General features: G+C 46.4%; 1 protein-coding gene across 2 annotated transcripts in view; it reads right to left on the reverse strand.

The window, feature by feature from the left end:
- utp20 (UTP20 small subunit processome component) overlaps positions 1-24,600 on the reverse strand; it is a 75,537-nt gene extending 50,937 nt beyond the window's left edge. Inside the window, exons 1-22 of one of the 2 annotated variants that reach the window (XM_078417108.1) lie at positions 24,483-24,600; positions 23,307-23,387; positions 22,470-22,536; positions 21,532-21,664; positions 20,822-21,010; positions 20,472-20,553; positions 19,936-20,073; positions 18,683-18,838; positions 17,687-17,833; positions 16,170-16,304; positions 14,905-14,982; positions 13,281-13,510; positions 12,863-12,991; positions 12,206-12,297; positions 11,508-11,613; positions 10,175-10,325; positions 9,375-9,437; positions 6,659-6,817; positions 5,069-5,145; positions 3,966-4,045; positions 2,555-2,798; positions 1,503-1,688 (exon numbers count right to left, since the gene is read on the reverse strand). In XM_078417108.1, coding sequence (XP_078273234.1) covers positions 1,503-1,688; positions 2,555-2,798; positions 3,966-4,045; positions 5,069-5,145; positions 6,659-6,817; positions 9,375-9,437; positions 10,175-10,325; positions 11,508-11,613; positions 12,206-12,297; positions 12,863-12,991; positions 13,281-13,510; positions 14,905-14,982; positions 16,170-16,304; positions 17,687-17,833; positions 18,683-18,838; positions 19,936-20,073; positions 20,472-20,553; positions 20,822-21,010; positions 21,532-21,664; positions 22,470-22,536; positions 23,307-23,387; positions 24,483-24,527 — 2,768 coding nt within the window. In that variant the 5' untranslated portion in view covers positions 24,528-24,600. The remainder of the gene's footprint in view (positions 1-1,502; positions 1,689-2,554; positions 2,799-3,965; positions 4,046-5,068; positions 5,146-6,658; positions 6,818-9,374; positions 9,438-10,174; positions 10,326-11,507; positions 11,614-12,205; positions 12,298-12,862; positions 12,992-13,280; positions 13,511-14,904; positions 14,983-16,169; positions 16,305-17,686; positions 17,834-18,682; positions 18,839-19,935; positions 20,074-20,471; positions 20,554-20,821; positions 21,011-21,531; positions 21,665-22,469; positions 22,537-23,306; positions 23,388-24,482) is intronic. The other variant, XM_078417109.1, reaches the window with a different exon arrangement.
- Between the last annotated feature and the right edge of the window lie 437 nt (positions 24,601-25,037).

Consider the following 25,037-nt stretch of genomic DNA (forward strand, 5'->3'; position numbering starts at 1 on the left):
GGGATTAATGTGGATGGATACTTGATAATCAGCATGGGTGTGGCGGTAAAAAGGGCCTGTTAATGGCGCTATGACCCTCTGCAATGCTGAATTTGAAATCAAGCATTCACAGTAGTTTGCTTTTGTAAATTGCAAAACTATGATTCCATCCTATTGCACTGACACTGAACACCAATTTACTGCTCTACTTGTCCATGAAGCAAACTGCAAACCAAACATAATTCATTTGTACTTTGCAATGTGCTGAGGATTTATATATTGTGACAGTGATGCAGTTGCTTAATAAGCACAAAGAGCTACTCACAGAAACGGAACTAAAAAAAATAAAAAAATATGCATCTATACAAAATGTTCCATATTTCACAGGAAGATTATCATCCACAAGACAAATGACCCAAAGGCCTAAATGGCCTGGAGGTGTCAAGGAACATATTCAGGAGAGATTTACAGGGTTGGGCAAAAAGCAAAGGAACTCAGTAGGTCAGCCAACATCTGTGGAGGGAATGGACAGAGGTATCCTTTTCATCTCAAAGCTTTGTCACCATCTACCAACACCCTCCCCCTCTTGCATCCACCTTTCACTTGCCAGGCTTTGTCCCACCCCCACTTCTCGTTTCCAGCTTTCTCCGTCCTACTGCATTAGTCTGAAGAACAGTCCTGACCCAAAATGCTGTCTGTCCATTTCCTCCATAGATGCTGCCCGACCCGCTGAGTTCCGCCAGTACCTTGTTTATTTTTTGCTTAAGATTTCAGCATCTGCTGTTTCTCGTGTCTCCAGTTAGGGCTTTGTCAAGTGACACAGGGCTGCCAGTATATACACAGGGATGATCTAGAGGACAGGATTGGGAGGAGAGATTACAACCGTAGCTGAGAGCGAGCACTCAGAGGGCTTGTATAAGTGGGATATGGAGTAGGTCAATAAAGTAAGTATCACAGAGTCAGAGTTGTATAGCACAGAATCAAGCCCTTCAGCCCAACTTGCCCATGCTGACCAACTCAAGGATCAATAGAACTTAATTGCCATATGTTCGTCAGTTCATAAATCAATAGGAGCAGAATTAGACCATTGAGTTTACTCAGCCATTCAATCATGGCTGATCTATCTTTCCTTCACAAACGTATTCTCTTGCCTTCTCCCGATAACTTTTGACATCCTTACTAATCAAGAATCTGTCAACCTCCAATAAAAATACCCAAAGGCTTGGCCTCCACCGCCATCTGTGGCAACAGACTACAGAACAATAAAATTCCAAGCTGCTCCAACTAAACTCATCCTATTTCCCTGCATTTGCCCTCAACCCTGAAAACCTTTCCTATCCATGTACTGGTCCAAATGTCTTTAAAATGATTCAACTACTTCCTCCGGCAGCTCGTTCCGTACACCCACCACCCTCTGAGTGAAAAAGTTGCCACTCATGCCCCTCTTATCGAATGGAAACACAAGAACAGGACGCACGGCAGAGCTGGTGACAGAGGGCGGGAGGCCCAGGGACTGCACTCACTTCACAGCCGCTCGTCGGGGCTTCTTCTCCGTTGCAAAGCTGTGGTCCACGGCAGCTGCAACCTCTTCACCATCGGCACCAGTCCCGTTCTCTGCCTCACTGGCCACTCTCTTCTCATCTGCGCTTTTCCTCTTTCTGACGTTCTCAGTGGGAGCCACTAGCAGATCCGCTGGGTAATACTCGTTGCTAAATGGGGGAGGACAGGTTGATGAATGGTGCCCAACTTCGACGTCTTTCCAATACAATGTCCCCCTTTAAGGTGGTCACTAGTCACACACGACTATCCAGATATAGTTAACTTCAAATTAGTTTTAGAGATACAGCAAGGAAACAGGCACTTTGGCCCATCGAGTCCGCGCCGACCAGCAACCCCTGCACATTACCAGTATCCTACACAAACAATAGGGACAATTTATAATTATACCAAGCCAATTAACCTGCAAACCAGTACGTCTTTTGGGGTGTGGGAGGAAAGTGGAGATCGTGGAGAAAATCCACTCAGGTAATAGAGAACGTAAAACTCGGTACAGACAAACACCCGTGGTCAGGATCAAACACAGGTCTCTGGCACTGTGAGGCAGCAGCTCTACCGCTGTGTGCCTGCTGTTAATTCCCAGGAGCATTGGGGCCAAGCCTAGAGGCTCTTGGTTCAAACTCCACTGCAGGGAACTGAGCGCATACATTCCAGGCTGCCGCCCTTTTCAGATGGTAAATCAAACAAAATGTCCCTTCGATCCAATGGCAAATTTCGGAGAAAAGCACGATGCGTTTACCCTGTTTTAACTAACAACACCTAAAGCACAGAATATCTGGTCACCGATAGAGTAAAATATCTTTGCTGGGTTAGTGACGTCTCGATAAAAAATGTTCAGGAGTGTGCAAATGAATTTCATGAAAAGTTCCCACGCACAGAAGGCCATTCAGCCCATCAAGTCTGAGTCAGCGAAATGCAAGAGATGGTCCCACTCCCCAGAGACCTGCTGCGATCCTTTTGGCATTGGCTTTAGCGGCAGTGACTCACTTCACGCACTTTAGACATTTTGTTGACTTACTTAATAAACCTGAGGAGCAGAGGAGAGAGCTCCTTTGACCGGGGCTCCACCCGATCGCTAAAGCTGCACATGGCTTTCCACAGCAAGAAGCGGAAGTTGGTGTGATCCATCCGGGCGCTGGGCGTGGTTGACAGGCGGAGATGACTTTGGTATAATTCTCTCACATGACCCGTCAGAAGCCTCTCCACCTCCCGGGTCACCTTCTTCTTTGGCTCTTCCTCCAATTCATGTTTTAATGCTTTCTCTGTAAAGAAATAGAATGCAGTAAAGCCTCCAGTGTAATCATGTTCTTCCTTTAGTGTGGCGATCAGGATTGCACATGGTACTCCAGGTACAGCCTAATCAATGTAGTATACTACATTCTGTAATGTGCTTTTTAAGCGTCATAGAGCCGTACAATACGGAAACTGTGCAGGAAAGAACTGCAGATGCTGGTTTACGGTTCTTTGATCCACCTGTCCAGAGAAAAAAAGAAATTGGTGCACGAGTAGGCCATTTGGCCCTTCGAGTCAGCACCACCATTCAACATGATCATGGCTGATCATCAAAAATCAATACCCGGTTCCTGCTTTTTCCCCACATCCCTTGATTCCTTTAGCCCTAAGAGCTAAATCTAACTCTCTCTTGAAACTCTCAGGCCAATCAAGCTGGTTTTACTGGGCGAGTCCCATTTGCTTGCATTTGGTCCATAGCCCTCTAAACAGAGGGTAAGAGATTTATGCAAAGAAAATGTTACAGAGGGATATTACCTATTTCTTTCAAGGTATTTAGACTTTAAAGATATAGTGCAGAAACAGGCCCTTCGGTCCACTGAATCCGCGTCGACCAGCAATCGTCCCGGACATCCCAAATCACTGGATGAATTTAAGTTAGATAGAGCTCTGGGGGCTAATGGAATCAAGGGATATGGGGAGAAGTTGGGCATAGGTTACTGATTGCGGATGATCAGCCATGATCACAATGAATGGCGGTGCTGGCTCGAAGGGCCGAATGGCCTCCTCCTGCACCTATTTTCTATGTTTCTATGACATTAACACTATCCTACACACAAGGGACAGTTTTACCGAAGCCAATTAACCTACAAACCTGTATGACTTTGGAGCATGGGAGGACCTGAGCACCCAGAGAAAACCCACGTGGTAACAAGGAGAAGGTACAAACTCCACCCGTACAGACCGCACCCATAGTGACGATTGATCCTGCTTCTCTGGCGTATTGGAAAAGACGGAATGGTGTAAAAACAGTGTAAAAATATTATCATTAGTTAGGGAATTAATTGAATTCACGAGGGCTTTGGTGCATCCAGTGACAGGAGTGCTGTGCTCTTTACTCTCGATCCCAGTAATCAGAGCTAAGCTCGAGCGAGATGTTAAATACCGCAATTGAGGGAGAGCTGGAACCATTTGCTTACCCGCGAGAGTGGCTGCCCGCTCCAAGTGTTCATAATAAATACCCCAGAACATTTTATTTTCCATCCCATATGCGTGAGAACTGGAAGAAAATAGCAATAAATGTTAGACATTTACCATGATCTACATTAATACCCAGAATATAAATATAACAGGCTTAGTCATACTAGTAGTAGAAACATTAACCTACAGATGCTGGTTTACTCAAAAGGACACAGTGTTGGAGTAACTCAGTGGGTCAGGCAGCATCTCTGTTGCATCCATGTTCTCCAGAGAAGCTGCCTGACCCGCTGAGTTACTCCTGCATGTTGTGTCCTTTTGATCATAACAGATTCAATTATACATTTAGATCTAGGATAGATCTGCCTTCTATCCCAATGATTCACTTTATCTTTATCATTGTCAACTCGATAACAGAATATCCAGAATCACCAATACCACATCTCTGCTGCTGAGACCCTCACCTCTCCACCTTACTATTCCAATCCATTCATGGCTCAGTCAACCCAAGGTAACCTAACCTCACACCCTAACCAGGTCCTGTCTCTGTGGGCAGCCCAGTGGTGCAGTGCCAGAGGAAGGGGTTTGATTCTGACTACAGGTGCTGTCTGTACAGAATTTGTATGTGCTCCCCGTGACCGTGTGGGTTTTCTCCGGGTGCTCCGGTTTCCTCCCACATTCCAAAGACGTGCAGGTTGTAGGTTGGTTTGGTTCTGTAAATTGTCCCTGATGTATAGGATAAAACTAGTGTATGGGTGATCATTGGTCGGCGTATACCCAAGGGCCTGTTACCATGCTGTATCTCTAACCTAAACTAGATTGTTCACAAGCATAACAGATAACAGAGAAGACAATGCTATTCCTGAGTCTGGTGGTGCGCGCTTTCAAGCTTCTGTACCTTCAGCCAGACGGGGGCAAGGGGAAGGAGGAATGAGCAGGGTAGGACATCTTTAATTATGTTGGCTGATTTCTCGAGGCAGCGTGAAGTACAGATGGTTCCATCTGAATGTTTTTACTCACCATTCAGATGAACTTCTGTTCTGTTTTGTTCTAATTGTTAAGGGGTCTCATTCGATCCCAAGGATCCAAATTCATGCATACTTACGTAATAAGCTCCAACACAGGATCCCACAGTGGACTGAAGTTTGTGTAAAGCATTCCTATCAGATACTGAAGGGGAACCTGGTAAAGATAGAACAGTTGTAATTGTTGTAAACACAGCACTCTGCAACAGTGCAACCTTAAACACCCATCAAGTGTGAACTGGGGACAAGTTCAAATCAACTTCACCTTTAACAAGGACCGTCAGCTTCAAAGCTTTTCACTGTACCTCGGTACATGTGACAATAAACTAAACAAAGAGCTGACAGATGCTTCTCTCTCCACAGATGCTGCCTGACCTGCTGAGTATTTCCAGCATGTGCTTTTACTTCACCAAATGCATTGACATCGCCTCCAATATCAGTGAACAATGGTTAGTGCATTGTTAAAACTTTTCTTGTACCAGTTGAAAACAGGGAGACCAGCACATTCTTGAAAAGGAAGCACAATGAACTGCTGGAATCTTAAGCAAAGCACAAAGTGCCGGAGGAACACAGCAGGTCAGGCAGCATCTGTGGAGGGATTGAAAAAACTGAGAATGTTTTGGGCCGGGACCCTTCTTCAGGCTGATAGTAGTGGGGAGGAGAAGACTGGAAAATAGAGATTGGGAAGGGACGGAGTCTGGCAAATGATAGGTAGATGCAGGTGAGTGGTGGGAGTTACTGTTCAGGAAAGTAGGGGAGCAGGAGTGGGACATTTGGCCCAACGAGCAACAACGTTTGGATAAATACATATTTAGAAATGGCTTAGACAGTCAAATGATGGCAAATGGGACTAGCAAAGATGGGGCATTTTGGGCAGCGTGGATGAGTTGGGCTGAAGGATCTGCTTCCGTGCTATGACTCTATGACCCTCCATTCTAATGAAGAATTCTACTACATTATGGTTGCACCCAGGGCCGTTTTTACAGCATTATGGGCCCCCGGGCAAAGCAGCGTACTGGGGCCCCTACCGTTACTCTCCCCCACCCCCCTTTCCCTACCAGCCCCCCCCTGTCGTGCCGGCGAAAAGCACTTTGCGATGGACTTAGGGTGCTACATTGTTGCGAAAAGCACTTACGGATGCTGTGAGAAGCACTTAGTGACCGAAAATGTTGCGAAAAAAGCACTTATTGAACCTACATTTTTAAAGTAGTATTTATTAATTGCAAGTCACTTAACATACACAGATCAGCATGGGGCCCCTATGCTCGTGGGCCCCCGGGCAAGTGCCCATCAGGCCCATGCGTTAAGACGGCCCTGGTTGCACCCACACTAGGGGCCTCGCGCAAGATTACTAATCAGCCCGTTTATATTACACAGTGCCTAGTCGAGGATGATCTGCTGTTTAGTTGGTTCTTCAACATTTGTCCAGAAAACCATCCAAAATATCTGTTGGGAATAATCCTTCCTGCACATCATTGCTACTGTGTTGGTTAGGCCAATGCAAGTGTAGATTAAGGTCACCACAAACCAATGCACGTGTCTCTAACTTGAAGCCTCAATCATTAACCAAAGCAGAAGCTATTATTACTTTACAAGTCGCCACTAGTGCATTGCTTAGCCCCTTCTTTACTATTAGATTCTGAAACAGAGAAGAATCAACCCAGCCCTACCTCCTGGTACGGCCCCTCAGGTATACATCGCTGCACCAGATCATGTCTCAGTCTACTCAAGTGCAACAGCTTCTCCCGGTAATCGTGAACAGTTGCAGGGACCAGTTCAGCCTGGAGCAAGGAGGCAAACACGCTCTGATGATCTTCTTCACCGTCATCCTACACAAATGGAACCACAGAAACATTTCACTTCGTTGGTAATTTGTTGGCATCGAACAAGCTGCCAGAGAAAATGGTGGAGGTAGGTACCATAACAGGCAGCAAAGGGGCGCAGCGGTAGAGTTGCTGCCTTACAGCACCAGGGACCCGGGTTCGATCCCAACTACGGGTGGTGTCTGTACAGACTTTGTACGTTCTCCCTGTGACTGTGTAGGTTTTCTCCAGTTTCCTCCTATACTCCAAAGACGTAGAGGTTTGTAGGTTAATTTGTTTTTGTAAATTCTAAATCGTTGTGTGTAGGATAGTGCTCGCATACGGGGTGATCACTGGTTGGTTCAGACTCGGTGGGCTGAAGGGCCTGTTTCCACACTGTATCTCAAAAGTCTAAAAAGGTCTAACAACATTTAAAAGACATTTGAACGTAAGTGGATAGGAAAGATTTAGAACGATATGGGCCGAACGCAGGCAAATGAGACCAGCTTAAATGGGGCATGTTGGAGGGCATGGATGAGTTGTTTCCGAGCTGAATGACCCGATAACCCTCCTTTATTACACTATATTTTGGATGCACTCATAAAAGGGGCTTGCACAATAAGATAGCTAATTGATCCTTTCTTATTACACAAAGCCTGGTACGGGATATTCTTTAATTAAAAAATTCTAAAGACTAACATGCAACTTTACACCACCGAACAGGATGGTTACAGCAGTGAGGAATCCTCTGCTTGGTCAGCCTGGAATCAGGACATACAGTCTCAAAATAGATCATGCCATGACCATATTGAATGGCAGGCTTGAAGGGCCGAATGGCCTACTCCTGCACCTATTTTCTATGTTTCTATAAGGAGTTGATCATTCAGGACAGAACTGAGACAAAATATCTTCACTCGGTCGATGGTAAATTGTTGGAATTCACTGCCCAAGGGGACTGGAGGTTCAGTTGCTGAGTATGTTCAAGATTTCACATTTTTGGATTTAAAGAGAATTTAGGACAGGGGCTGGTGCAGAAAAGGGGCGCTGAGATCAACAATCAGCTGAGACTTCACTGCATGGCAAGGCAGATACTTTAGAGATACAGATATTGCGCAGAAACAGGCCCTTCGGCCCACCGAGTCCACTCCGACCAGCAATCACCCTGTACATTTCTACTGAAGCCAATTAACCTGCAGGTCTTTGGAATGTGGGAGAAAACCAGAGCACCCAGAAAAAAACCCAAGCGGTCACAGGGAGAACACAGAAACTCCTACAGACAGCACCCATAGTCAGGATAGAACCAGGGCCTCTAACGCTGTGAGGCAGCAACTCTACCATTGCGTCACTTTGCCACCCAAGATTTGCAAGATGCAAAATCTAAATGGCCTATTCCTGCTACCGTATCCTGTGCTCCCAATCAATCCATGTTAGAATACAAATAATTGTTTCAGCCGGAGAGTAGTAAGATGTGAAGTTTACTCCAACGTGGGCAGGTGTGGCAACTTTCTATCGCAATAAAGGTCAACTGAATAAACACAAAGCGAAAAGGAATGTGGATGAAGTTCGATTAAAACATAAAGAGCAAGAAGACTTGCAAACCATGACACCAGCTGGACACCAAATGCTTTCACTGGACTGTACGGTTTATGTAATTCTGGTCTAGACCTGAAAGGTCACCCATTCCTTCTCTCCAGAGATGCTGCCTGTCCCCCTGAGTTACTCCAGCATTTTGTGTCTCCCTTCATGTAATTCAATTTGTTTTTAGAAGTTTTTATTCATTCCTTCACAGGATGTGGCAGTCACTGGCAAAGCACTTACTGTTTACACTAATTCAACAGTATTAAGTGTTGACCATGTAGACACAGAGAACTGCAGATGCGGGTTTATACCATGGACACAAAGTGCTGGAGTAACTCACTGGGTCAGGCAGCACCTCTGGAGAGAAAGGATGGGTGATGTTTCGGGTCGGGACCCTTTTTCAGGCTGAAATGTCACCCATCCTTGTTCTGCAGAGATGCTGCCGGATCAGCTGAGTTACTCCAGCATTTTGTGTCTATCTTAAGTGTTGACCACTTTGATGTCGGGCTGGAGTTGTTCAGGTAAACGCATTGGTCGGCATGGACGAGTTGGCCAGAAGGGCACATTTCTTTGCTGTATTACAGCGTGATGTTCAACACAAAAGTTGGAACAACTACAGCTTTGTCTCAAGTTACTGCAGAAGCTGAACGTAAACAAGTTCTTATTTTATTGGCTGTTTGAGAGGGATATGGGCCTCACGCAGGCAAATAGGACTCAGCTGGCTGAGGCATCTTGGTTGGCATGGACTTGTTGGGCCAAAGGGTCTGTGTCGGTGCTGTGTGATTCTAAGGAGTCACAAAGCAGTTAAGGAAAACAGACACCTTTATCTAAAGGACATCAGCAAATCTTCACAACAATCCCCTGGTTAAGGTTATGGTTAAGAACAATTCTCTACTCCAGCTTGATTTAATGAACCTCAGAGCTATAGTGGTCTCAGGGAACATGGATAGTAAGTTCACCACCATTCCACTCGTTATCACTGGGCAGAGATGCAGGAATCACGTACCTCTACTCTCTTTGGCAGCTTCACATCAAAATGATTCAGAATCCTGAGGGTCAGGAGGCGTACCTACACAAAGAGACAGCAAGGTTAGTGGAATGGCAGCAGGCACACAGTGACAGGACCACGCAGTAGGATTTAAAGAATGTGCTCAAATACAAACAAAAAATAAATTCTGTCACCTGGAACAAGAATTGCGAAGTGTTCAGAGCAAATCCACCTGAATAAAATGCAAAAGTGCCGAAAACATCCAGTCCATCACACAGACCAGACTTCCCACTACTGACACCATTGACACTTCACCCTAGCTTGGAAAAGCAGCCAACATTGTCAAAGACTTCTCCCACCCCGGTCATTCCTCCTTCTCCCTACTCCAATCTGGCAGAAAGTACAGGAGCTTGAGAGCGCTCACCACCAGACATAGGAACAGTTTCTTCCCCTCCGTTATCAGGCTTCTGAACGGTCCTTCCACAAGCTAGGGTACACCTCTTACCGATTCACCTCTCCCACATGGCAGACATTGGACTTTATCTCTGTAAACACATGCGCTGCAATGCTGAGAACTATATTCTTCATTCTGCATATTCTACACTCTGCAATTGTACTTGAATTTGAAATTTACAAGGATGGCAGAGAAAAAGGTTCAAGGGTGAAGATTTGCTGATTCTATGCAAGGTGTATCTGATGTTTGGTTAGCATGCAAAACACAGCTCTTCACTGTACCTCAGTACACGTGACAATAATAAATGTAGACTCTCAGCAGGTCAGACAGCAGTGGAGAGAGAAACAACACAATTAAAAGTTACCTTAGACACGTTTGATGACAGATTTGGTCGCAATTCCTTGTACAGGTTGAGCAGCATGTCCTGTGAGACCAAGTCTTTACAGCCACACAACGTTAACCGGGTGTAGTACAGGTCGCCCAGCAGGAGGGTAGACACGTCTGCCGGCGAGCTTCTGCAAGAATAAATTGCCAAAAGCACAATGAGAAACAGTGGGCAGCCGACCTGGCAAATCTATCCGGAGACTAAACAGACCATTGCTGCATTTTCATGAGAAACCTCACATAGAACAGTACAGCACAGATGTACGTCCCTCGGCCCACAATGGCTGTGTCGACCATGTTGCCAATTTAAACTACACGTTGCTTGTACATAATCCATTCTCTGCCCGTTTACTTGTCTGTCTAAGTGCCTCTTAAACGCCAGCATTGTATCTGCTTCCACCACCACCCCTGACAGCATGCTCCAGGGCACCCACAACTCATGTCCTTTTGCCGCGTAAAGTGGAGTCTCAAGAAACTGCAGATGGTGGAATTTTGCGCAAAAACAAAGTGCTGGAGGCAATCAGTGAGTATGGCAGCATCTGTGGAGGGAATGAACAGATATTGTTCAGCGTTGGGACCCTTCTTCAGACACAGTCTGTCTATTTCCCCCACAGAAACTGCCTGACCCTCCAGCACTTTGATTTTTGATCAGGTAGCCACATTAGTCTCCTTTAAGCTTTCCTCTTCTACTGTAAAGCAATGCTCTCTAGTATTTCACTCTGGGGAAAGGACTATATTATTAAGACAAGGAGTTCCAGCACCTGACCACTGGCAGTGCTGCAACACCCCAGCATGTTGTTTGCATTTCATGGATCAATTCAAATTCTCCATATATTTCAGATAGCTGCACATTAATTGGCTTCTGTAAATTGTACCGAGTGTGTAGGATAGAAGTGGTATACGGGGGTGATTGCTGGTCGATGTGGTGGGCCAAAGGGCCTGTTTCCACGCTATATCACTAAATTAAATTAAACATTACCAGACCATCTCACTAATAGCTGTACCCAAGGGTCCCATAATTCCCAACTCGTGGACATATGGCTGAAACGCTCCAGACACAAGGAACTGCAAATGCTGGTTTACAGAAAAAAATGCACAATGTGCTGGAGTAACTCAGCAGGTCAGGCGGTATTCTCTGGGGGACATGGATAGGTGACATTTTGGTTGGAATCCTTCTTCAGACATTGAAAAGGGGCATCGACCCAAAATGTCGCCTGCCCATGTTCCCCAGAGATGCTTCCGAACCCGCTGAGTTAATCCAGCACATTGTGTGAAACTTTCCACCCCGGATGCAGAAGCTATAAAGTACTTACTTCATCAAGTTCCTTACACACTCAACAGGCAGAAAGTTGAGAATTTCCAAAGACTCTGTGAGACTGAGCAGCGTGCTGACTGCTTGACAGGCGACGTACATCCAACCTAGTGAGAAACGGGTAGTAGCGTCATGGGGAACAAAGTATAGGAAGAACGCCAGTCTCAGCCACACTGAGCGTTTTAGGATTACAGGTGGACACAGACAGGAAAGACACTGGGCTCATCCAAAAACACCACCCGCAGTCTTGCACAAAACATCTCTCAATATTCTGCCCTGACCCACTGGTGATGTGGATCATCCCCTCACCGAATTAGAACAGCAGTTTTCAGGCAGGTTAAGAGCGGACAAAATGAGGAGGGGCCTGATTTGGGAGATGCCAGAGATTGAGACGAGAGAGAGTTGTACACAGTGGAATGAGCAGGTAAGAAATGAAAAGGGGGAGAAAGAGAAAGGAGAAAGAAAGAGGAGAAAGAAAGAAAGGGGAGAGAGAGATAAAGAAAGTGATGAGAGAAATAGAAAAAGAGAAAGGGAGAAAGGAGAAAGAGAAGAGAAAGGTGAAAGAAGAGAGAAAGGAGAAAGGAGAAAGGGAGAGACATTATTTCTAGTTATATGGCAGCTTTCATTATCTCACGACTTCCTGAAGTAAACATACAAAGCCCATTGCTCTCCACCGCGGTGTGAGAACAGCACACTGACCTTCATTAATGGAGCCACTTTGTTCACAAGCATTCAGAAGGCGATCCAGCAACAAGTTAACCGGAGCCAAGACCTTTTCCGTTTCCAACGGCCTGTGTGACAGATTAAAACATGGTGCAAAGGTGAGGCCGGAGATGAAAAGGTAAAAGCAGGACATGGCGGAGGAAAACCGTGCAGGTTGCATGAATTCACCACAGCTGCACTGGTCAGTTCACCTGCAGGCCAATTTTACATGACATCTGGTCCCATGGTGCTTGCACCTCTCCTTAGTGGTATAAAGGCTGCAACATGAAGACTAATGTTCCAGAGGTGTTGCTGAGCCAAGGCCCAAGCTGTCCAACCACAGATTTGGAGCACAGCGACAGGCAGCCCCGTGTGTTGGAGTTCCTCTGTACGCGGCACAACTTCATTCAAAGCCAGGTGAATCTCTGCGTGCTGGTCCCATAGGTGGATCTGCTGACATTCATTACAATTGATCCACTCTTCTAAATCTTTATCCCGCATCTGCACACTGTGGACAGCCTTATTTTAATCACGTAGTCTTTTCGTTGACTGGATAGTACGCAACAATAAAGGCTTTTCACTGTACCTCATGACAATAAACTAAACTAAACTTTAAGCTGCAGAACTAGGATAACCGGAAGTGCCGTTTCTCACCTGAGATGGGGGAGAACGATGAGAGCACCCCAGCTCTGTTCCAGATCGGATACACTGCCATCCTCGCGGAGCTGCAGTAGAGACAGGATGTAATCCAAGGCTCCGCCAGTCCCTCTTCCACCACCCGAGCTGCAAGAGGTATACACAAGGTTTAGGTGCACGCGAGCCAAGTTAAATGGATCAATACTTGGCCTCCCCAGACTTTGCATGCTGTGCGTTTACACCAAACACCATCAACGCTTTTCACAGAACATACCGAGACCATTTAGCCCCCTTCTGATATCCCACCTGAGTTGCCTCCCAATCCATCTACCCCAAGTCAGGCTTTCGATGAGTCTTTCATTTCACAGTGGGCAAGCAGTAAGCAGGAGGCAGTTCACATTCTGGCCCGGTTTTGATAACGTGGGTCACCACATACCGTGTAGACACTTGCTGCCGTCCTGGGAAGAGGAGAGGATACTTTTCAAAGGCCATCGATCCGTCCTTCGGGGGCTTGGCTTTGGTCAGAATAAGTTTCACCAGAAGTCCCAGCGTTTCCTCCCTGGCCAAGGTGTCGCCCGCAGCAACACTCTCCCCCGCGTACCGTAGACTCTCCCCCACGTACCGTAGACTCTCCCCCACGTACTGCATCAAGCTCGGCAGCAGGAGCTGTAAATCAACGACAATCAGCAGAACAGGATCATCCATGTGCGTTCCACTTGACAGGAGGGACCAAAGCAAAGTAGGGAAGTGGCGGGAATTCAGGAAGAAAGCAAAGATCGCTCGAAATAATCAGGTCAGGAAAGTGATCTGTACCTTATAAAGAACAGCACAGCACAAGGACAGGCCATTCAACCCACAATTCCAATCATGATGTCAAGACCAATTCTTATCTGCCTGCACATAATCCGTATCCCTTCACTCACTGCATATCCATGTGCCTGTCCAAAAGTCTCTTAAATGCCACTATCTTATCTGCCTCCACCATCACCCCTGACAGCACATCCCAGGCACCCACCAATCTGTGTGTAAACAAAACCTGCCCCGTACAACCCTGTGAAACGTTGCCCCTCTCCCTTTAAAGCTATGCCCTCTAGTCCTTGATATTTCTAAATGTTCTGCCTGCCTACGCCTCTCATAATTTCATATATTTCTATCAGGTCTCCCCTCAACCTCCGGCGTTTCAGAGTCTGTCTAACTTCTCCCTCTAGTAAATACCCCCTAGCCCAGGCATCTTCTCCAGAGAGAATTGTGATTTACTACATTCCACTGTGTTTAGTCTCTTAAAAAACTTTTTTTTAAAACCCTTGCTCTGCATCCTCAAGAAATATGAAGTGATGGTTATGCACAAGAATGACTGAGGAGCACATTTACAACGTGGGAAATTCCACAGATCCACCTGTTACTTGACTGAAAATCTGAGAATATAAATACTCATTCGTCAGAGCGATAGCCACCAAACCCAAATAAATCTGAGAGATGAAAAAAACTAGTGTCAGTCACGATTTTGTGAAACCCTCTGGCTCATTAATGCTCCGAGGGAACTCTGCACCGCACAGTTTGGGACAACGTGCCTGCAGACACAAATCAACCGTTCATTCATACTTTACTCTCCGAGTAGAGGTACAATTGCCAGGCTGGCCCAAACACACACCCTGTGAATGAGTTGGCAAAGCAGTCCTGAAGAAGGGGAAGCACAGTGGAAGAGCTGTTGCCTGACAGCACCAGAGACCCGGGTTCGATCCTGACTACCGGTGCTGTCTGTACTGAGTTTGTACGTTCTCCCTGTGACCCGATTTTCTCCGGGTGCTCCGGTTTTCTCCCACACTCCAAATACATGCAGGCTTGTAGGATCATTGGCTTCTGTAATTGTCCCTAGTGCGTAGGATAGAGCTCGTGTACGGGTGGACGTCGGTCGGCGCGGACTCAGTGAGCTGCAGGGCCTGTTTCCATGCTGTGTCTCTAAACCAAACTAAAGCTCAAAATAGCTGCACTGGTGCCAGACCTGGAACTGGACACCATCCATTTCTATGAAGTGAAAGCTCCTTGTTGCAAATACTCACCTGTTCAAACTTGTCCATATCAAACATCGCCTCGGAGAACTCCAGAATCAAGCTTCTTTCAAACTCACTGCTGTAAACCTGTGGAAGAAAATGGACACGGAATTCAAGTTCCATAAGCCAAGAGACGAGTGAAAAGCATTGTTCTCAGCGTAACGGTTTAACATCGATGGGAATATGTACACACAACATTCACAACCCCAAGTGAAGTGAGGATTAGAGGGACAGTGGCCAGCAATGGGTCTGAAGCCACAGAACAAGACGCACAGTTGGAAACACGAGAGACTGGAATCTGGAGCAAAAACAGGCAGGAGAAACTCAGAGAGTCAAGCAGCATTTGTGGAGGCAAAGGGACGATCGAGGTTTCAGGTTGAGACCCTGCATCTGGGCTGGATGCACATGATGCACAGTTGAGGGGTTTTGAGGATGGCAAGCAATTTGGCAGATCTGCATAGGATGTGCCAGTAGAACTGTGTACATTCTAGGACTGATACAATACAATTAACGTCCTGGTCGTGCATGGGTTACAGAGGGGATTTATTACAACGGTCTAGGGGATGAGAGAATTCAGATACACCAACGGATGGGGAAACTTGGGCCCAATAAGTAGAAATGGTTAAGAAGATAGGATCAAGAAACTGCAGATGCTCGTTCATTTAAAATGACAAAGTGCTGGAGTAACTCAGTGGGTCAGGCAGCATTTCTGGAGAACATGGATAGAAGATGTTTCAGGTCGGGACACGTACAGGGTTAGGTGTGGAGACCCAGTGGCTGAGGAGCACTGCTACCATTCTGCTACCATTGTCATAGAGCTACACAGCACAGAAACAGGCCCTTTGGCCCAACTCCTCCATGCTGACCAAGTTGTCCCACTTGCCTGCACCTGGCCCATATCCCTCCCAACAACAGTGGAGCCAGCATCAATCCCCGTGGTATACTGCTTGATAGAGACCTCCCGACTCTATCACCACCCTCTATCTCTCACCATCAAGCCAATTCTATAACAAGACTGTATCCCATCTGAACTAACTTTCCAGCCCAGCCCACCACATAGCACCTTGTTTAAAAGAATAAAAGTGACATGTATTTCATTGAGATGAATGGAATCAAAGCTGGTACAAGAGGCACAGCAGAATTGAGCAGTAACAATGTGCATGAGTGACTGACTGGATAGCTCAACGGTCATAATGACCAGACCCTGATCTTAGAACTGAACCCAGTCAGAGTATATTGCAGGACTTTGCTTGTCGACAACAAGCGTTAAATACCTTTCTAGCAGTTTCTTCAATCAGTGAATCCGGCAGAGAAATGTTCTCAGCCATCAGGAGTGCGGAGACAGTCTTCAGCAGAGCCCTGCGGCACGGCAACTCCATCTGTGCGCCCGGCAACATCAGGAGCAGAGTCTGAGAGACAAACCAGAGAGGGAGAGTGAAGAAGACGCACGGTTCGTTCCACACAGGAAGGAATAATCTCCCGCGGGAGGCATAAAGACACAAAGCAGTAGCGGTTTTCAGAGCGGACATGGTACAGAAGGGGAGGCCTTGAAACATATAGGGGTTCAGACAAAACCATCAACGGGCACCACTGCAGGCAGAGCCGCTGCCTCACAGATCAGAAACCCGAGTACAATCATGACCTCAGGTGCCGTTCACGTGGAGTGTGCACATTCTCCGTGCGTCTGCACCAGTTTCATCCATTTTCCAAAGACACGCAAATTCGAACATTAATTGTTTGCTGCAAATCGGAACATTAATTGTTTGCTGCAAATCAGCCCTGATGTAGTGGAATCAGAGTGGATTTAGTGGGTATGTGAGAGAGAACAGGTTACAGGAAGTACGTGGGGCAAGTGGGATTGATATGCTTGCTTGAGACTAGCACAGTCTCAATGGGCTGAACGGCCTCCTTCATGTCATTGGGAAATAACAACAAGCAGGCAAAAACCGCTTGTGATTACAGGATGACTAACCAGAACGCGTAGGTGGCAAAAAAGAGCGGAAGATGGATCACTCGTTCGCAGGTTTTTGCTCACATCCAGATTATATGCGCAGAGATTGGTGAGTGCAAACTGCTCGGTAACTGGCCAAGGAATCTTTCTTCCCAACGACCATCAGGCTATTGAACACTACAAACTCCAGCGAACTATGAACAGCGGCAAATGGAACAGTGGTAGAGTTGCTGCCTTATGACGCCAGAAACCCAGGTTCGATCCTGACTACGGGTGTTGTCTGTACAGGGTCTGTACGTGTGGGTTTTCTCCTGGTGCTCTGGTTTCCTCACACCTTTCCAAACGTGTTAATTAATATGTCAATTAATTAACCTAATTAATTGTAGGATCATTACTCTCGGTAAATTGCCAAAAGGGTGTATGACAGAACTAGTGAACGGGTGATCGTTGGTCATCACAGACTTGGAGGGCCAAAGGGCTTGTTTCCACGTTGTATCTCCACACTAAACTGACTGCCCGTAGTTCACTGGGAACCTTTGGCTTTATTTTGCTTTTGCATTATACTGGGATTTTATTTATCGACATTGTTTTTGCTTGTTTATTATATTATCTATTGAGCACAGACCTGTTCAGCTGCTACAAGTACAAATTTCATTGCCAAGTTTCAGGTCATAGGACAATAAAACACTTTTGGCTCCCGTAAAGGGGCAATGGGACTCATGCAGTGAGGGCTATTAGTGATGTGAAGGATGGGGGTGGGTGGAGCAGCTGAATCGTGACAAAGCTTCAGCTGATGAACAGCCCTGCCCCGAGCAGCCCGTCTCGCATTGCCGGCCTCACCTCACAGACCGCACTGGGATGGGGAACCTTTGAGCCCTGCTGAGCCTCCAGCAGCACGATGAAAGTCTGCAACAAGCGGTGGATGTGATCCGAGACTCGACGAGGGTCCTCAGGGTCGACTCGATCTTGGAGGTCCACGATACACCCCTGTCAAAGCCACAAATGCCCACAGCTTAGTCCTTAGTTATGGAAAATATTCTTGCACTGGGTCAAGACACAGCATGGCTTATTATTCATCTTAAATCATTCCTTTCCAAAAAAATAAAGAACATGACCCCAATGTTGGGGGAGTCCAGAACCAGGGGCCACAGTTTAAGAATAAGGGGTAGGCCATTTAGAACGAAGATGAGGAAAAACTTTTTCAGTCAGAGAGTTGTGAATCTGTGGAATTCTCTGAATGCATTCAAGAGAGAGCTAGATAGAGCTCTTAAGGATAGCGGAGTCAGGGGGTATGGGGAGAAGGCAGGAACGGGGTGCTGATTGAGAATGATCAACCATGATCATATTGAATGGCGGTGCTGGCTCGAAGGGCCGAATGGCCTACCCCTGCACCTATTGTCTATCAAAGGATTATTTTGCAGTTGCCTGCGTGACTAATATATAATGTAAAGGGATATACCGTACTCAAGTATTACCAGTGTAAATTCTTGTAATAGTCTTAAGGATTTTTTAAAAAGGCAGTAAAGGAGGATAAATTTCTAAAGCAACTTTTACAATCTTCCATATCCTAACATTACTTTTTAAATCTTGGTGACTGCTACAGAAAACCTGTTGCATGTTTCCCAACCAACACCCAAACAGTAGAGACACAAAATACAGCAGATGCTGGATCAATGGGTGAGTCGGTCCCTAGTATCTAGGATAGAACTAGTATACGGGCGATTGTGGTTGGCGTGGACTTGGTGGGCCGAAGGGCCCGTTTTCAAACTAAATTAATAACATAACAAAATACTGTAGAGAAATACCCAGATGGCAGTATCTTTCATCACAACTTACTTGTAAACAGTTCCACAGGACTTCAAGGTGTTCTTTATGGGCGTAGGCAGCACATAACTTGGCCATGTGGCCAACTGCTTCACAAACGACATCCCATGGAAGCACCGTGGTCGCCTCGGCAACGGGCCCCAGCTTTTGCAAGATGATGGGGAAAACCTGCAGCAAAGGAAACAAACTCACCAATCACATATCCTGCAACAAGCAGCTGGCTAAAAGAAAAACTAAATCCCCTATAAGAAATCAAAAATTACAACAGGACCTTTGATCAGCTGGGCAAATGGGCCGAGTAATGGCTAACAACGTTTAATGAAGATAAGTGTAAGGTGATGCATTTTGGTAAATCAAAACAGAGTGAGTACCACTTCAGTGAGTGGTAGGTCTCTGGGGAGTGTCGTAGAGCAGAGGGATCCAGGAGCATAGGTGCACAGTTCCCTGAAAATGAAGTCACAGGTGGATAGAGCAGTAAAGAGTCAGCACACAAGGTTATTACTGCCGTAGGAAAATAACTGCAGATGCTGGTACAAATTGAAGGTATCACAAAATGCTGGAGTAACTCAGGCAGCATCTAGGAGAGAGGGAATGGGTGACGTTTCAGGTCGAGACCTTCTTCAGACTGAAGGGTCTCGACCCGAAACGTCACCCATTCCCTCTCTCCTAGGTGCTGCCTGACCTGCTGAGTTACTCCAGCATTTTGTGATGCCTCAGGTTATTACTGCCGACACACTGCTCTGCTGCCCTGGCGTTGATGCTGATCCCCAGTGTTATTGGTACTATGTACCACTAGCGCATCAACAAACGGTGTGCTTGCTCTCCTGATGACCACATGGGGCTTTCTCCAGGTGCTTCAGTACCCTCTGACCTGTAGGTAGGTTCATTGTGCATGCCTTCATTATATTCTTGTATGGTATGATTTGGCTGATTGGCACGTAACCAGTTTGACACTGATTCTCGGTACACATGACAATGATAAACCAATACTAACAAATGAAGTAGGAAGGAACTGCAGATGCTGGTTTATACCGAAGACAAATACAAAGTGCTGGAGTAACTCAACAGGTTAGGCAGCAACTCTGGAGAAGAGGAATAGGTGAGGTCAAATCAGTTTGAAGAAGGGTCCCGTCCCAAAACGCCACCTACTCCTTTTAATCCAGAGATACTGCCTGACCCACTGAGTTACTCCAGCATTTCGTGTCTACCAACGAGTGAGCAATCTTTTAAGAAAACACAGCCATCCGAACTAATTAAAACATTACCTTGGCTGCACAGGAGTGGAAGGCGTTTTGAACGCCTTTGCACATTTCGAACAGCAGCTGTCCCACCCCTTCGGCCTTGGCTCGGTGTGCCTCAAGGTCAGCAAACACGAGGTCGAAAAGAGCGCTGTGATCAGGAACCTGCAAATGTACAAGACAAGATTTCACACTTGAAAGCAGACACATATTTCCATGAAAGTCCTTTTAAACTCTCTCTTCAAAGAGTTTCAAACTAATTTACAACAATTTGTAATTACAGTGAGGGTGGGGGGGGGGGGAAGGAATGACGAGGACAAAAAGCTGTTGTCAGGAATGAACTAGATTAAACTTGATTCACTAATAGTCTGCTTCTCTTACCCAGTTAGAGGTTGTCTCCATATCCAGTCCCACATCACAGTGGTTGACCAAATCACATCAGAAGTTGAGCAGCAAATCGCTCCGGATACAATGAGACTCGAGGGTCCTGCGGTCGGAGAACTGGCAAGCCAGCCTTGGCTCCGATACCGTTAAGCCAAGAAAAAGTGTCAAGATCAACTCACCTTTCTCATTAAGAAAGCAAAACTTTCAGCTGCGAAGCGTCGGATGTGTTCTTTACGGTGGCACAACAGCGAACTGTACAAACTAGGAATAAAACAGCAATGTTGAATTAGCAATCCCAGAGTATTTCAGCAAGAGCCATAAAGGACACTGAAAATAATATCGTGGAATAAGGAAATATTTACATTAATTCACGATTAAAATAAAAGACGTTGACAAAAAGCACACTGAATCTTGCAGAGCAAATGTTATATTCTCATTCCTCTCCCACGTTAATTGCAAAAAAAGTAGAAATGCTGGCACAGTCAAGGCAAAACTAAGAGCCAGAAGTGTGATTATAAGGAATAAATACCTGTAAATGTCGGTAATATCTTTTACCAGCAGCCTCCAGAGGTACTTGTACAGGTAGGAGAGGCAGGTGAAAGCCCATTCCAGCACCTCTGTGTCCTGGGTGTTTAACAGGGAGGTAATGATCACAAAGAAGTCTCTGAAGTGAGGATAGAAATCTGCCTGCAGGTCCCTGGCCAGCTGCACCACCAAGCTGTAATACAGAAACACATCCAAATCATCACACAGCAGCAGCCCGCACAGGGTTACATGAGACAGAGATACACGAGACTGCTGATTCTGGAATCTGAAGCAGACCAAAGTTGCTGGCGGAACTCAGTGGGTTGAATATTATCTGTAGAAGCAAAGGAATAGTTGGCGTTTCAAGTCAGAAGCCTGTGCCAGGGCTGAAATTGTAAAGGGGAGATAGCTGGTAAAAGGAGGTAAGGGAAGGGGTGAGGAAGAAGCTGGCAAGGGATCGGTGAAGACACGAGGAACTGCGGTACTGGAATCTTGACCAAAACACACGATTGTGTTCAATGCATCAGTGGATCCAGGTGAGGAGGGTTTGATGAGCAGATGGAGACTAGTGGGGATAGAATGGTGGAGATAGTCAGAGGCTGGGAGGATAGATGGAGTTAACACATATATATAACAGGTTAAATGTAAGGTGCACCACGAAACTGAGCGCGTGCACTGCAAAAAAACAGCTAATCCTGTACATTCAGAGCTTACTCCAGCAAAGGTTGATGGGCCATGCTGTTCTTGATTTGAAGATGGATCTTCAAGCTTTCAACCACTGCATTTTGATGGTAGACCAGCTGATTGAAAGACTGACATTTTCCCACAACGTCTTTGCGAAATGTAACTGTTTTTGAAAAAAAGAGAGGGGGGGGTGGGTTAAATCTGCCTGGTATTTTCCCCTCAATCAGCTTAACTGGTCACAAGAACAAATACAGCAGGATCTGAAAGAACAGTTCATGTTGGGAGTGATCAGCAGGTGGGGCAGCATCCCTGGAGATAGAAGCCAAGTCCACATTTTAAGTTGCTGACGCTTAAAATTTTGAACAAATCTGAAGAAAGGTCATCAACCTGAAACATTTAGGCTGAGTCAATATTCACAAACAACTTGTATACAACAGGTTAATGCAAGAAGCAGACGGCTAACCTGCGGCTCCCACCTGCTCTACACAATCATGGGCATACGCGGGAGAGTCAGAACGACCACGTTTGCCCCATATCCCGCTAAACCTTCCCTATCCGTGTACCATCCATCATTGGCATACCTTCGTTTAGTGCCACCTACACACCCCAACTCTGATTCCTTCAAAAGCAATAAACAATGGTTCGGTACTAAGAGTGCAACATAATTACACCAAAACAAATCACTGATTATACAATAAAACTCCAATAATCCAGCACGCTCAGAACTTTAACAATACCACACTAGCTTATTTGTTAGACAACTTTTTATTTCTATTGTTCTAATGTTCCGGATTACTTTTAATACATTTTGATCTTGGCAAAACGACCTCACATTTGTCCTAGTTAAATTCTGTCCGCTCTTCCTTAGCCCACTTTCCCAGCTGATCTAGATCCTGAGGCAACATTTTTAAGTTGAAACTTAATAATGAACATGCCGCTAATGGAAGGTTGCGAGTAATAAGCCATACCAAAGTGTTCCGTGCAATTCAGATCTCTCCATTTCTCCAGCCCTTCATAAAAATAGGTTTCAACATCCTGAGGAAGCAAGCACAGCATTCATTTCAATTCTTTTTAAACGACAAGCAAGTTTCACATCACAATCCCAGTGACTTCCCAGATCCCAGGAAATCTGCGTTCATTTCAATTCTTTTTAAACGACAAGCAAGTTTCACATCACAATCCCAGTGACTTCCCAGATCCCAGGAAATCTGCCCCCCCCCCCCAAATGCAGACTACCTGCTCTATCTTTTCTTGAACCACTCTGCCCACCGAGTTCGTATCAGTTCTGCCCAAGAGTAACCCAGCTGCTCTCACTTCCACACCCCACAGCTTCACAAATTATTTTTTTTCACATACTTGTCCAGCTTCCTCTGAATGCTACAACTGCACAGCCCTTCACTTTCACCCTGGAAGAGTGTTTTGTCCTCTATCACTTGCTGACTAAAATAATCTCTTCATGTCCCTTGTTTCTTTTTGCAAAGAACTTTGTTCCATCACCCCAGGTTCTGGATCCCCACACAAACTGGAACAATTTCTCTCTATCCCCAGTACCGGTAAAACGTCAATGATCTGGAAGTTCTGATGGCTTGGCATGTAGCTCGCTCATTGGTTATGAGAGCGATCCAGAGATCCACAGTGGAAGTTGAGTGGGGTTCGTAACCCAGGGAGGTTTGCAACTGGAGCAGGGATTGGTATCCGGAACGCCAGCCGTTAGGAAAGGGACAGGCTTGCGGCCGGAACTGGGACCAGGATCCTTCCACACGCCATCATTTATCATAAACTAATGCCAGCACCTGACATCTTACCTCAGCATCGTCGCCCGTCCTGTCAATCCGATGGATTATATCGATATTCACATTTGCCAATCGTTCCGAAAAGGTGAGAAACTGTTAACAGGAAGAAGTGAAATTACAAAAATACCTGATCACTCAGTACTCAGTGAAACAAAAACACTGACCTAAAACAATTTTTCTAGCGGCAACAAGGTTTCAAGCCTAGAATCTTGCCGTCTAACAAATTCTCTGGTGTCTCACACAGAAGATACTCCCTAAGGGAAAGGGTGTATTTAAAGACTTTATGGGAGTTACCTGATAGATACTCAGAATGTATTAACTTAACAAATCAGGTTCAAGGCGGGAGGGATATATAGAATGAGCTGCAAGAGCAGTTGAGACAATACAATAATAACTTCAAAAGACCATTGGACAGGCACATGGATAGGACAGAAATCTTTTGTCTCGAGTGTGTGTTAATAGAGACACATAGCACAGAAACGGGCAATTTGACCCAAGTTGTTTGTGTGCGCTGAGATGCCTACCTTTGCAAACATCATCTACCTGCATTTGGCCCAGATCCCTCTAAACCTTTCCCATCCATTTACCTGCCCAAGCCTCTTTTAAATGTCGTTATTGTACCTCCTCTTGAAGGTGTGCCATATACCCACCACCCTGTGAGAAAACGTTTCACCTCAACTTCCTATTAATTCTTTCCCTTCTTACCCTAAATCTATAATCTCTGGTTCTACACAACCTGCCTGCCTCGCACCTAAATTGTTGCCTGGTTCTCTACCCACCGAGTTTGCAACATTATATGTGCTTATTTTAATGGGAATGAAACACCTGAAGCCCACAGGAGGGAATGGGAGCCCCGGGGGGGAAACAGGCGGCGGGGGGTGTGGAGAGGAGTCCCGGGGAGGCAAAGAGTGTCGCCTTGGAATGGGGGAGGGGGGTGCCCTGGGAGGAGATGGAGACCTGTTGAGAGATGGGGGATGGGGGGCGGAGAGAAGAAGTGGGGTGTAGGGAGAGAGGGGGAGGTAGAGGGGATAGCCCGGGGGGTGGTGGGGAGCGCCGGAGGGCGGTCTTGCCGGATTGGGACTGGGGAGGGAATGAGATAGTGAGGGGTCAGAGAGCGTCCGGACAAGGTGCGGGAGATCCGGGCGAGGAGGAAGGTCTGAGATCGGCTGGAGTGTGCAGGCCGCTCACCCGGAAAGTGTTGCCGGCTCGGTGCCGGCCGGGCCCGTCCTTCATGGCTCAGAGCTGGTCCAGCGGCCTCACAATCACACGCCACTACCGCCGCATGGGCGCCGCCATCTTTGCCGCGGCATTCAGGGAGCCCCACCACGTGGGCAGGCCGACGTCACGCACGGCGGCCCAATCGGAGAAAAACCGGAGCCTCACGTCACCCCCCTCATGTCGTCATAGCCAAACATTACGTCACGTACTCCGGGGCATTACATCATGCACGGGCATGGCGTCACGGTCAGATGGCGAGGCCACACTGTGGACAGGTCTGGTCGCCAGGCTACCGAGGGATGTCTTTAAGATGGAAAGGGTGCATAGTAGATTCGCCAGGAGTAGGAACAGCGCCTTATAATCTTCACAAGTTTACAAATTACAGGAGTAGTAATTCGGCCATTCAGCCCATCGAGTCCACTCCGCCATTGAACCATGGCTGATCTCTGCCTCCTAATTCTATTTCCCCAGAACCCTTGCCATCCATTCTAAATTAGAATCTGTCTATGTCTGCCTTAAAAATAT

The sequence above is a fragment of the Rhinoraja longicauda genome, chromosome 20, assembly GCF_053455715.1.
Source record: "Rhinoraja longicauda isolate Sanriku21f chromosome 20, sRhiLon1.1, whole genome shotgun sequence".
NCBI classification, from domain to species: Eukaryota; Metazoa; Chordata; class Chondrichthyes; order Rajiformes; family Arhynchobatidae; genus Rhinoraja; species Rhinoraja longicauda.